Genomic DNA, 13,771 nt, shown 5'->3' with positions numbered 1-13,771 from the left:
ATTTAAATCAGTAAATGAGTGATTCCATGCAATAGATATACAGTATGAGTGAAGCTTAGTACCTTTGCTGTACTAGGGAGCCCCCAACTTGATCTTAGTGAAAACCAAAAGGATTTACACTAAACCTTGTCCTCCCTTAGCTTGTGTTTTAACATCACGCAACATTCGTTTGTGCATCAGGAAGCTTTTTTGAAAAAATGAGACCAGTCACAATATAGCAAAACAAGATTTTTTAGGTTTCTTTGGTGAACAGAAGCATGTATAAAAGTTACAAAGTTGTACAACTTTCATTCACAAAAACCCAGACATTCACATTATACACTATACACTTTATAATATAAATACAGCAAAAGTTATTATGTGCATTGTAATTGTAGAAAAACATACCGGCCAACACAAGAAGTATTACCGTCGTAAACAAACACAGGTCTTCCTGAAACACCTTTTGGGGAGCAGTTAATGGAGCTTTCGCATGACTTGACAATTTCTATAATGTTTTCTGAGAAACCATATCTGCATTGACACATTTATTAGGGAAATCATACTATACACCCGTGCGTGCTGGTCGGCCATCTTGTTTATTTCACAGGGCATTAATGAGGCATTCATAATAAATGATGTGACTCTGAAGCCACATGACCGAATATAACGTTCCAGTTGAAAGTTCGACAGGCAATAGGCTCTCACCTTTTGACTTGTTCACACCTGTTGGATTAGCTCTCTGCCCCTGCCCTTTCGAAATATCACTACTTAGTTGTTTTTCTAAAGTTCATCCTCGCCATCTTTCTAAAAAAATAATAAATAAGTAAATATTCTAAACCCTTCTAATAATAAGAAGAGCGTAAATATGCATGTGTTTATGTACAACGTGGGCATGTATTAAAAGTTAGAGGGTTAAAGAGTTCAGGAAAGAAGAAGCGGATGTATTCTCACTGCGGCATACCTCAAAATGGAGGCTGAGTGAGAGATTAAGAGAGAGGAATAAAAACAAAACGACGGAGACCAGAGACAGGAATTGGAAATACGCTGATGGACCTACAAACTTAGATAGTGGTGCAGCACAAACAAAAATATAAACAAATTATCAGCTAACTTAAGGCCAATATTAAAAGTAGCCCACTTTTTGCATATTTAGCATCTTTATTTAAACACTTGCACAGGTGAAATAAGCCCATAAGTGGCAGGCATGCTTGCCCCTTTTCCTGCGATGGCCTCTCATGTAGGAAACATGCCTTGAATTTCTGGCATCAAAGCGCTTGTGTACAATTTGGCGCTTCCACAAACTCACTGTGGATACCAATATGGAAAACAACTACAAGGGCAAACCTTGACTTCAATAGCTGCAGGTCATTTGACTTCGAGTGTTAAAAAGCATATAAAGGGCGCCTGCCATCCGCAGTGGGTCCATGCCAATACCAGGCGGTGAGCATGATAACAACCCCATAGGAGGAAAGTTCATATATGATCTATACTGCACCCAGTGCACAATTACAAACATTGGCAGCCCTTCCAAGCATGTGCGTGCATGTGTCCCTGGTTTGTCCAATGCATGTTTTCCTGTGGGCACACAATAACAGCTTAAGCACAAAATGCACGTTTTTTATTGCGGTTTGTCACATATGGTATAGTGCCATGTTGCGAGGGCTTTGCATAAGTGTTACTAAGTACCAAGAAAACTCATCTGAGGAGCGTTCTAGTAAAAAAAAGTATACTTGAGCAGTGTATTTGATTACAATTGTCTCCTAACTTTCATCACAGTTATTTATTTTGCCATGATTATTTTGCAAGCGCCTGGAAGCCCCATTGGGTGTCAGTTGCACTCTAGAAAGTGCTGAAATGTAAACTTACTTTGTTAGTCCCTTTGGGGACAATAGTATGGAAAACTGAGGGCCGTGCTATTCTTTAGCATGTTCTGATACTGCCCTATAAATATTGGCCTGTGCAGAGTCACATGTTCCTGGTCGACATGGTAAAATGTATTGTACCCTACTGTGATGTGAGCGCAACACTTGCACGTAACAATGACGCTCATATCAATGCATCGTGGTAAAAGTGCATTCGTCAGCTGCAGAATCCCCATTGAAACTTTTTATTAATACGGTAAACATGTCATTTTGTTTATTAAAACCTGCATTCGGAAGGGCAGTTTATTTTAGATGTACTTTGCTACTTTTAAAGCTGCTGTCATGCCTTGGGCTAGAGACAGGTGCGACACCATGGCAAGCAACAGCGTAAAATCAGTGTTCTGATTATTGTGCCCCTCAATAATACACACAAATTGCAACACGTTTCACACCCTCACAGTACAACTAATGCAGACATATCCGAAATATTTTAACAAAATATGATAATAGTACCGCGTCAAGTATGGATATGAATAGAAATACAAAAACACGCGTTCAAACCACACAATCGAATTAGACAAAGAAAGCCATAGGGGGATTTATTTAGAATAGGGGACACCCTGTACGGCTGCACTGGTGTGTGTCGCTGAGGAACAGGAGCCTAAATCGTATGGACTCGCCCACGCATTCGAATATTGGGAGAAAATGCCACTGGGCACGGCTAAACAAGATTGGTGCAGGAAAACTTAAAGGTGAGCTAGGATAGGACGACTGAGAGAAGACGGTAGGCAGCTATTCGATGTTAGCAACTTAACAACCAATCACAGAGCACCAAGGGAGCGACCAAAGGCAACAGGAGTTCACGAGGCAAAAAATATTCTTAAAGTTTGGTTGACTATCGCACATGATCGCTTAACATTGTTAATAATTAGGGCCTCATTTGACGGTCTCCGGGTTTAGGTGCAAAATGTGATCTAGCGTGAGTGGACTGAAAACCACTCCGAATGGTATGACAGGTTCAGAATCGCCCACACTGCAGCGATTTTCCGAGGTACATTCACTGTCGTTTACCAGTGGTGACTGCAGTCAGTGAGCCGGGCACGTTTTCAAACGCATGAGCCTTGGTCTAGGGCCTAATACTGAAAAGTAGCTGCCGAAAGCAATTGACCTATTTTTTATTTTTACAGAAAAATACATTCCAATAAATTAAATCACTATGGCTTACTTTAATTATTTATCTATGTTTTGCAACATTCACACACAAACATTCATTATTTTATTTAAAAAATGAATTAGAAATGATTATATGTACAAAATTATTTACCTTTTCTTTGTTGTTTTTTTTTATTTTTTTTTAATAAAAAACGAGGTCTTTCCCTTCTGAAAAAAGCAAAAATCTGAAGTAAACTATGGTTAGTGTTTTGGAAGCCAGTTAAAAAGACAGTGCTGGTTTGGGTTGAAAATAAAGTATTTTATGAACTAAGACAGGACTGAAATTTTATGCTGATACTTGTTTTGCTTGAAATAAGAAATACTATAAAAGTGACGTTATGTACAGATAGGAGGTTTTACAGTGATGCATTTCATTGAGCACCACAGCAATGCACCCCCATGAAGGGACTTCTGAACAAGCAGAAAATTGGGCACTGTTTGCCTCATACTGTACCAGAAAGTGCACAGAGATTGCTCATGTGAGTTGCCCCGTGGTTTAGTTTGTAATGATTGCAAGTGAGGCAAGGAAAAATACATTTCACACAAAAACCCTCAATGCAATTTGAAAAACAAAACGAATATGCAGTGTTTCTTGGACAACAAATAAAGCAAGCTTACTTTTTAGAGTTTACAGCCCCAAACACACGCAATGCGCCACAAAGCTGCAATACAGAAGCCTGGCACCGTCAACAGGCCAACACATTACGGATGTTCCCACCACAGGGTGGGATAGCACTGCCCCATTGCAATATGCATGAGGCAAGGCAGCAAACATAGATCCATGTGCATAGCACATGAGAAAGTGATTTGCACTGAGCATCCCACATGGCGCCAATTTCCAAAAATGGTTGCATGGCCCAGTTATGAACTGTGTAGGCATAATACTTTCTAAAGAACACACTACTCATGGAAGTTCAAAAACATCTGTTGATCGCCTCTGGCGGACGAGGCAGCTGGAATGAACAGAAGAAATGTTGCACAGATCTGTCCCGAGAGAGACTGGATACCACTGTGTATTTAAGCAATGGACCTTCCCCCATTCACCCCTGCCTCCCCCCCCCCCAACAAAAAAAGCTGTGCCATCTAGCTTGGTATGCATGTTACAAGAAGAATTGACACAAATAATTATTTCTATCTGGAAAGATGAGCCTGAGCCATGCACAGTTCAATATGGACACTGAATCCAATTCCAGCCCGCTCGCTGCTTACTTAATGATCAAATACAAACCAGGTCATGTGACCATCATTAAATATGCCCGAACTTCATGTGACTCTTCATTTTATATACAGGATAAAAACAAAACATTGAAATATCATTAAATCATCTTATTTACATTTTCATCTGTGCTAAAATTGGGTGCATAAATATTACAGGCGAAAGGTCCATGTCTTAGAAAATGGTCCCAGCTGGTGGCATAAATGAAATGAGACACAAAATTCAGGTCGGCTGGAAGAAGTTCAGTTTGCTTGCTGTGCATTTTGCTAATATTTTTTTTTCTTTTACTTTCATGTTGAGGCTCGCTAACTTGTGTTAAAAACACTGAAGTCCGTACTTTCTTAACCGTCTGATAATACTTCTATAACTGACAGGAAAGGCACAGTTAGTCAGGACTTTGGCAGGAATGATGACAACGAACGTTCTCCACTTGGCGCGTTGCACGCTCAGCGTGGTGAGTCTTGCCACGTCTTGACCCAGCGGTGATAGTGTTTCTGAGTGTTGAGCGGAATCTTCTTCTCTGGCGGAGAGAATTTATAGTAATAGTTCTTAGACATACTCCTTTGGAACGTGGATGCTGAAAAGTGAGAAAAGAAGCACTTTAATTCTGTGAATCATATTTCAGGCTGGATCCAATAAATATGACGCAATGCTTGAGCACTTACTGTTCAGGCAGGTAACTTTGGGGTAGTCCCATCGTCCATCTCCTCTGCAGCGGATGGTGGGAATGTGTCGTTGGATGAATCCTTCCCTGCAGTGGTATCTGATCATAGAGTTAACCTCATAACGAGGCTTCATTCTTCCAAACGTTTTGGCATTTTCCACAATGGGGGGTTGACCACAGGCCACTGGAAGACATTGAAAAAAATTGTATTGGTTCAGGTGGTAGGATATGGTTTACTAGAGCTGGCTTTCTGAGTCAATTGAACCATACCCCATGCATTTATTTTATCCAAACTTAGCTTGAACTCAGAATTGAAGCCATACTTTATTAGAGTTGTCATTAACAATAGCCATGCTGTTTGTTGGCCATATGATTTAACTATCTGAATACAGTCCTTTCAAAATTAAGCATATCTTTAGTTTAAGGTAATTTAGTAATGACTGCATATGCTATTATTATTCACTGTTTACTACAAGATACAACCATGCGTCATTATTGATGAAGGCTGTTTAAAGTTTGAATGGAATTGGTCGCCTTTGGGACACCCTTTTTTGCCATCTAATTTTCAATCTGAAGTGAAATGCCCAGCCTAAGAGGCGCAGTCTTGGTCTTACATGTCTGGTGCTTCTTGGCCTTGTGGACCTGGAGGGCTTGTGCATTTGGACCTATCTGATTAGCCAAGGAGCAAACACTCATATTGGCTGAACTGCCCCATGACCTTCCAGGCATATATAGTTTATAACATTGTTGAGTCAGTATGTTTGTAGTACTTTACAGCACAAATGCAAAGTTGGAAAAGTTTTAGGAAAAGACATCTTCTCTCCAATGTCATGCATGCCTTCAGGGGATGTACATTTGTAGCATAAATCAGTCTCTTTTTTTAGTAGATAGGACTATGCATCAAAATCCATTGGTGGTTGCATGGGAACGCCCATGCACCATCCATGTCATGCCCCTTTGATGCATAGTAGTAGTGCATAGTGTTACACTATTTTACATCTGGCCCACTTTCCTGTGTAAAACAAGTTTTGACCTACACATTACTCTGGTTTGCATCTGGGCCTCTGTGTTCTACTATTTCTCCATATCTCTCATTCACTCGCTGTCTCACTCTCTTTCACAGTGAATCTCTGTTTCTCTTTCCCTTTTTTACATTTCTCTCGCCTAAGTCTCAGTTTCTCTCTCTCTCTCTTTCTCGCTCTCTCTCTCTCACACACATACAAACACACTTACTCTCTCTCTAATTTTCCTATCCGGAATCTTTTCAAAATGGCACACAGTGGCAATGTCACTCCCATGTTTTTGTCACACTTCTCCCTTCATGATAAATAAAGCTTCCATGTCACAAGTGAGAACCGCTTCCCAGAAATGCCAATCACTGCCAACCACCAATCTCTCGCCATTCAGCCACAGTAACCTTTATCCTACTAAGTTACAGCCCTGTATCACAGTCTGTGCAAATGGTAGATGAAGAAATATTCAATGTGTGTCTCCAAGTGTAGAATTATATCACAAGACTACTTGTATGAACGAAAAATGTAAAACTCCAACTGATGAACACATGCTTTTTTATTGTTATTTATTTTTCTTTAAGCTCTGCGTGTTATCGGCCATTACATGGATGAATAGACACAAGGAACTACAGTTATAATTTACCATTAAATCATACTCAAACATGAGGTACTATCATCAGTTTTTCGCATTTTGAAAACGAAAAATTAAGTTACGTGATTATGAATAAAGGTTTTTCCCTTTACATAGCTTAATGAACTCTTTTGTCTATATGTTGTTCTCATCGTCACAAGCAAGTACTGAAATACGCGCGCTTACCTGTCCCCTTTTTACATGTGTAGGTGAGATGGTAGTTGCAAGGCACATCATTCCACTGGCCATTTTCATGCCAGATGATCACCACGCAGTCTTCTCCGGCAGAAAAGAAGCTGTCTGGTTGGTTGGGTCTCCAGTTCTCATATTGCTGCAAAGATAAAGACATGGTATGTAGACTTGTGGCTACTCTGCAATGTGCAGCACCGGAATGTCCCTTGTAAGCATACTAAAAATGTGCAGCATGCCATGACAGTACATTGATTTAAAACATGACTGTGCTGGTTTGGTAGTCAATAAGAGCATCAGGGAAGGGTACGCCATCTGAGAAGTTTTATTCCAAGGTTGTATAGTATTTTCATGATTCATGTAAAGTGCTACAACGTCTTTTCTCCGAGGGAGGAAGTGCTATCTAAACATAATTGCAATACAATACAATGTGCAGCCCTAAGATATAATATGGTAGACAGCTAGGCTACTGATTTCAGACATCCAAGTTCTGGTTAGCGAGAAGTGGGGGGGCAGCATCATCTCATAAAAACGTGCCGTAACAGAGACAAGGAGAAAGCCTTTATGGTGGGCAGTATGTAGAACATCAACCAGTGATCACACAACTATAAGATGTGGTATAGAAAAGGACACTTCCATTTGTGAGTGTTGACATGTACTTTAAATCAGACTCTATGTGTTCCCAGCAGACAATTCAATGCCACGTGCCAAAATCTATGAAGAAATGGTGATGGAAAGAAACTGCTTGTATAACTTTGTGGCTCACATTGTGAGGTGAGGTTGTCCTTTTGTCACCAGTTGCCCAGACTTTAGGCAAGCCAAATAAGCTATCTCGCCATCACAAGCCAGCTCCATTTCAAATAAAATATTAGGCCAGTGTTCAATGACCTTCTAGATCCAAATTCACTAAGACATATTACTATTCAATGCATATTTTTATGCTGTCCAGGGGCTGAGTTAATGTCTGAGCCACGACTCCATCTTGGGAAGCAAGATGCACAGCTCAGTTGACTGTGCTATAATGTCTACTATTACACAAAATATCTAGTCACACTTCCTGCCTCCATTTCTTACGGCTTGGTCAACCCTTCCAGCCACTAGTTAAAACAATAAATAGCATGTGCTTGAACTTTTTACTGCTCATTAATGGCCGACATTTTATATGATGCCCAAAACTCTTTCCAAAAATAACAACTCGCAGCCATTCTTGAAAGGTCTGCCCGACAGAACCAGAAACCAATCTCAAATACAACCTGCGAGCCTAGTGGCTTTCATTATCAATTGGAAAAAGTGACAGGGCAAGCTGAACAAAACCAATATCTCCGTTTCTTCTTCCATTTTGTAATGCTACCATGAAGAAATTGCCATTGTGTCTCGTGCATGGGAGGCAAGCTTGGCATTTTTGTTGAGATCTGCCATTTTGTCGTGCTCTTAAATGAAAGTGCATGAAAATATATTCAAGTTCCGAATGCACGCTACAGTAACTACGGTTTCGGCCCTTCTGTCCAATTTCAGGAAATGATATGGGCCACAGACCATCGCGAAGTTCGAGAACTGAGGAACTTCATTTTACGAGCACGATAAGCATTTTTTTAAGGCCAGTGTACAGTCCCATAATTAGTTTAAATAAATGGGATTACTTTGTGGGAACTTGTGAACGTCTGTTTTGTGTTCAAAACTGATTTCAAAACATTTGGCCTGGAACAAGTCTACTGATTCGGAATCAAAACCAGACGCTCTTTTTTCCCGTCGCCATGACATGCTGTTACCTCATATCTGATAGAATCCCTGCACACATTTATTTTGGCTGCTTCTCCCTGTTTTTTCTTGAGTGCAGTGCCAGAACAGCTTAGCATAGGAAGTTCCAGACCTATGACCTTCTCGGTCTCCTCCACCCAGCTCCTCTGTAGCTTTCAAATGGCGTAGGTAGACAGGCATTGGTGGATTGGGGCCAAGAGCAAGGCCGCACCATCTACAGATCTGTTCTCTCAGGTATTTCTCCCTGTTTATATTGTTTCATAAGGCGGACAAGCAGTCTGAAGCTTGCTCATGGTGTGCGCCCCACGTCTTCTGCGCAAGTCATTCCTTTCACTGCCAATCACATTTAGGGTCATATTTATGAGGCCAGTTGCATCGCACTTGCACCGTGCAGCGTGGTGCATGCATGACGCAACTCAAAAATGAGATTTATGAAGCCACTTTGTGTAGCCTTGAGTGACTTCATGCAACCTCCATGGATGTTGACGCATTTCCAGATTTACTAGTAGACCTAGGAATGCGCCAACATGCTATGCCTTCCCAGGGGAGTCTTTTTCTATGTGTGCTGCATGTTGCATGTTGATACTTGCTGTACTGCGCTGCGTCACTTTGACATAAATATGGCCCTCGGTTCTCTTCATTATAATTGTGCGGAAACACCACAGAAAATGCACTGAGTGAGCAGCCCTAATGCTAGACTCCATGCCACTTGAGCGTCTTTCTTTAGAGCTAGATTAAAGGGCTTTTTAAAGGGAAAATAGTGTTACAGAGAAAAATTAATATTTCACTTTTCTGGAGTTGGAGATTATTACTTTTCATATGATGTGTAGGGATCCAACAACTTGTGGAAACTTTCCAAGCACATTTTGTATTTTGAAGAATGTCTTCCTCCAAGCCCCTTCTGTTTTTGGTGGTTTGTGGTGGACTGCACGCACTTTTTGATATAATTAAACTATTGTAATGCACTCAAGATATCCTTCCCCCATTTCTGAGTCCAGGGCCCGACTGATCATTTTACCTAGCAGGCGATTCCTGGGTGGCTGGAATCATTAGCAGGTTGTTGAGGGCCAAGGGCCGCTGCTAGCACCCCTGTCACTTTCTCCATCTCCCAGAGGTTAATACTGGATGGCACCATAAGGACTCAATGAGAGAGAGATACCAACAGTGAGAGAGAGAGACAGAGAGAGACAGAGAGTGATAGTGATGGAGAGAGATCAGAGAGGGAGGAGAGAGGAGAGGGCCAGAGAATGAATGGATGGATGGTTGGTTGAATGGATGGATTAATGGATGGATGGGTGGATGGATTGCTGGCAGGCAGTGAGGCTGGTTTGAACATTTTTGCCACTGCTGCTTTTGATTCTCAGTCCAGCCCAGTACAAGTCTATGCTAAACGAGATGCTCTGAATGCCCCAGGCCCCTGCTGGAGTATACGTTTTCGAGAGAGGGCAACAGCAGGCTTTGCTGCCTCGGTAAATATGATATTCAATACCGCAAGCTACTGCCGCCGAAACATGCCACGATCATCAGTTTGTGAGTTCTAATCCTGCCACATCTTCCAGAGGTGGGCACATTGAGTAAACTTTAAATTCAGTGATAGCGTCATCAGTGATTTACAGTGCTTAGAAACACACAAGTACCACACAAAGATTTAAATAAAACATTTATTATTACTACTTGCATTGCTATTGTAATGAAGGCTTCCACAAGAAGCCTCTATTGTTTAGACCAGAACTGGTAAGTAACTGCTATGACATATCAACAATTGATTAAAAAGTGCTACCCATTGTTACCCCACTGTAAAAGCCTAACTGGCCAGGCCTCCCGGAAAGCCTGTCAGCATAGAAGTGCTTGTCTGTTTTGACTGGAAGCAGAAAGCACCATTGCAGGAGAGGAAAGAAAGGCAGGGAAGGTGGCGGGGTTGGTTAAGGATGGCAGGTAAAGTATATTTTTCACTTTTGGGGCAGGGAGGAGAGGCCATATTATGTATGGCCCCCCTTCACTTCTTTGCCTCAGTCTAGCAGTCCTAAGCAGGGGACCATACACAGCAATACATTATTGATGGATAATTATGAGTTATGGGAATGTTTTTCACCTCATAGTTCTGAGTCACATCATAGACAAATCGAGCTTTGCTCTTGTTATCTTGCTTGATGTCACTCAGAACCTCTCAGTGAAATACACCCCCGTACCTGAGAGTTACCTAGCTATAATTCTATATATTATTCTTTCGTAAACATATGTCTGATTGTTGACCCCATTCCTGGATCCTTATACTTTGCCCTCAATTCTGTAAGATTGAACTTCATTAAACATCTGTTAGTATTTGTCTTGGGGCCCAGGGAGTGTCATGTGTTTACAGCTGACGTCACATGGCACCCGTGTCACTAGCCTGGCCAAATCTTTAAACATACGGGACTGTGGGCTGAAAAAGGCTGCCCCCACCATGAAGTGGCCACAAATGCAATGTCGGAAATGAGGAGGCTTCCATTATGCTCTGATAAAATTACATGGGTGGGGGTCAATCTATCCACTTGAAGCCGATACCACTAAGCACGTCAGCACATGTGCGCGTCTTCTTTTTGCAGAAACACTTACAGTGCATCCTGCCTCTCTCCAAAACACGTCTTGAGCAGACCCTGCTGAAGAATTGTGTCCCCAGGCCAAGCTTCTAAACAAAAGAAATCTCTGTAATGTACAATTTTGAACAGACTCCAGTTACCAAAGTGTTGCCAGGCATGTGTGCTGCAGTAACGACGCGCCTGGCGCTGACGTGGGCGGAAATGTTTTATGAGAGGCGAGGGGTCGATTTAGAACACTTGTCAAAGAGTCTTTTCTTTGCCTCCTGCAGAGGTTGTAGCCAATTATCACTTCTGAATGTAGAACAAATAAGTCGGATGTCTGTTTATATACTGTTGCAGTGAGAGCAGAACCGCGCATGCTTAGGTTTCACAAAGCTGCTTTGCCTTGTTGGTACCGCGCTGTGCCTAAAACCACTTGACAAAATGCTTACATGTGCTATGGTTAATAGGGCTGACACAAGAGAATGGCACCCGGGGCTCGTCACCCACAGTCCAGTGTATTTTGAGATCCTGCTCTCCAGTGGCGTAACGCGGAATGATGGGGCCCCCAGCAGAATTTGAAGAGAGGCCCTCCTGTATCTCACAGATATTCATTGGTCTTGTGGTCAATGGGGCCCTCTGAAGGCATGGGGACCCATGAAGGGTTGGTTACCCCCTTCATCGCAGTGGTTGCAGGGGTCTGCATCACACGCAGTGGTGGCTCCTTCACTAAAGCGGTGGAGCGTCGCCCCCCTGAGTTCAAAGGAAAAATAGAATGGTAATAACGCAACATTAATAACGTTATGTAATTATCATTTTAGTTTGTGTACGGAGCTGAGCCAGGTTGCAGTGGGGCGGGACTTGGCTGTCCTCAGAGGGATGAGCAGTGGTTGCTGCATCAATAAGTGCGCATGATGGTTTGGCCAGCCATCTTGGGCCGGCCAAACCGGCGTGCACACTTATCAAGGCTGGGTGGAAAACATGCACAAGCTCTCACTCCCTGTCTGAGTCCCGAACCAGGGTGCTCAGACCAATCACGACGCTGCTGTCTGACTGGTGACAACAGCGTCATAGTTGGCTAGGGGAGTCAGAAGCCTGCGTGCTTCCTGCATCCTCGAGACTACAGAAGAGGACGGAGGAGAGGCAGCGACTGGCAAATAAGTGAGCTTTACTTTTCTTCATTTTTTCTTTTTTTGCAATTCCCCCTCCTCACCACTACATATCCCAGTGGCTACTCCTGGTTATGCCTCTGCTGCACTCCTGTTACAAGATGTTTCTAGAGAATGAAACAGAAGGGATGACGTGTTCCTTCTTGATACAGTTAACAGGGCATTATCCCTGGGTGCTGCAAATGCTGTGCCTTTATTTTTCACCAGAGTAAATGTCTTTTTAATTAAGAACTGCTCCTTTCATCTGAAACCAAAGACAGGCTTGTCAAAGGTTCTGGTTCCTGACCCCATAAAAGCTTCTGACATGCCTGCGATGTCTATTGTACCAATTCTGTGGCACCTTTTCTTCAATTTATTTGCTTAGCTACGACATCTCTTTAGCTAGTGGTTGCAATTGGTTAAAAAAAAAAAAGATGCCTCTACCAATCAAAAAGTTTTTAGTGTAAAACTTCAAATGAGTGTCCCAGGGAGATAGACTTTGAGTATGGTTGAACATATCGCGGACGTTTCAGCCTTTAGTTGCCAGTTTACGTGAAGTTTAGCACAGCAAACTTGTATCTATCTATATAAACCTCCCCTTACCTACCTATACATTCTTACCTTCAGGATATTTTGGTACTCGATATTTAGGCCAGGATACTTTGGCCATACGATGTTTTGTAGTCAATGTTTTGGTGGAAAACCTCTACTCTATGTGCAATCACCTGGCTGTGACAAGTCGGCCATTTTTAGGCAGACTTATTTTTTACAATACATAAAAATACTTAGAATGGGCTCTGGGTCAGCCCTTGCTCATAATGCAATAGGGTGTCGTTTCTATCTCGAGCGTATGCTATTGATTGGATGGCTTTCTTCCCAATTCATATGTTTGTCCGACACAAGAGCAGTTGAGTCTCACTCTGTTCTGAGCGGATGAGCAGTACCCCTCCTTGGCTGCCTTGGAGCCACTCCATTATTTTATTGGTTCCAATTACTCATGTTTGCTATTCTTATTTTATGTCGATATTGCATTTATAGTTAAATTGCCTTCATGCCTTACTTTTGTAAAGCGCTCCGATATCCTGCGGATCTTGTTCGCGCTATATGAAACTTTATAAATAAATAAATAAATCCATGGGAGGTCAGGTGTTTTACTCAGGCTCTTCCCCACTTGAGCCTTCTCTCTGCCCCCATCCACTCTCTGGGGCAGATTTACAAGCCCCTTGCGCTACTTTTGCGTCATTTTTAACATTGGAAAAATGACGCAAAAGTGGCGCAAGGGTCTTGTAAATCTGTCCCTCTGTATTTACTCCTCTTCCCTGAAACTCCATGTCCTCCTCCCTGTTCTGTTTTGAATCCCACTACTCGACTTACATTTTTGTATTTATTTATTTATTTTTACCAGAGCCTTCGAGCTACCAAGTAATCTGAACTGCTTTCTTTCTTTGTTGTGCAGGTGTACACTTTCTTTTTTGCTTTTAATTCACTGTTTTAGAATGGCCTTTTGTCATGTTAGAACGGTAAATTAGAAATGTCAA

At 42.0% G+C, this 13,771-nt stretch overlaps 1 protein-coding gene across 1 annotated transcript in view; it reads right to left on the bottom strand.

The window, feature by feature from the left end:
• Positions 1–1,300: 1,300 nt before the first annotated feature.
• VCAN (versican) overlaps positions 1,301–13,771 on the bottom strand; it is a 165,686-nt gene continuing 153,215 nt past the window's right edge. Inside the window, exons 13-15 of the mRNA XM_086960854.1 lie at positions 6,767–6,911; positions 4,938–5,120; positions 1,301–4,849 (exon numbers count right to left, since the gene is read on the bottom strand). Of these exons, the coding sequence (XP_086816980.1) occupies positions 4,719–4,849; positions 4,938–5,120; positions 6,767–6,911 (459 nt within the window). The 3' untranslated portion in view covers positions 1,301–4,718. The remainder of the gene's footprint in view (positions 4,850–4,937; positions 5,121–6,766; positions 6,912–13,771) is intronic.

This window comes from Lissotriton vulgaris, chromosome 3_1 (genome assembly GCF_964263255.1).
Source record: "Lissotriton vulgaris chromosome 3_1, aLisVul1.2, whole genome shotgun sequence".
Taxonomy (NCBI): Eukaryota; Metazoa; Chordata; class Amphibia; order Caudata; family Salamandridae; genus Lissotriton; species Lissotriton vulgaris.
Note: the sequence above shows the minus strand (reverse complement) of the source record. Positions and strands in the feature narration are given on the sequence as shown.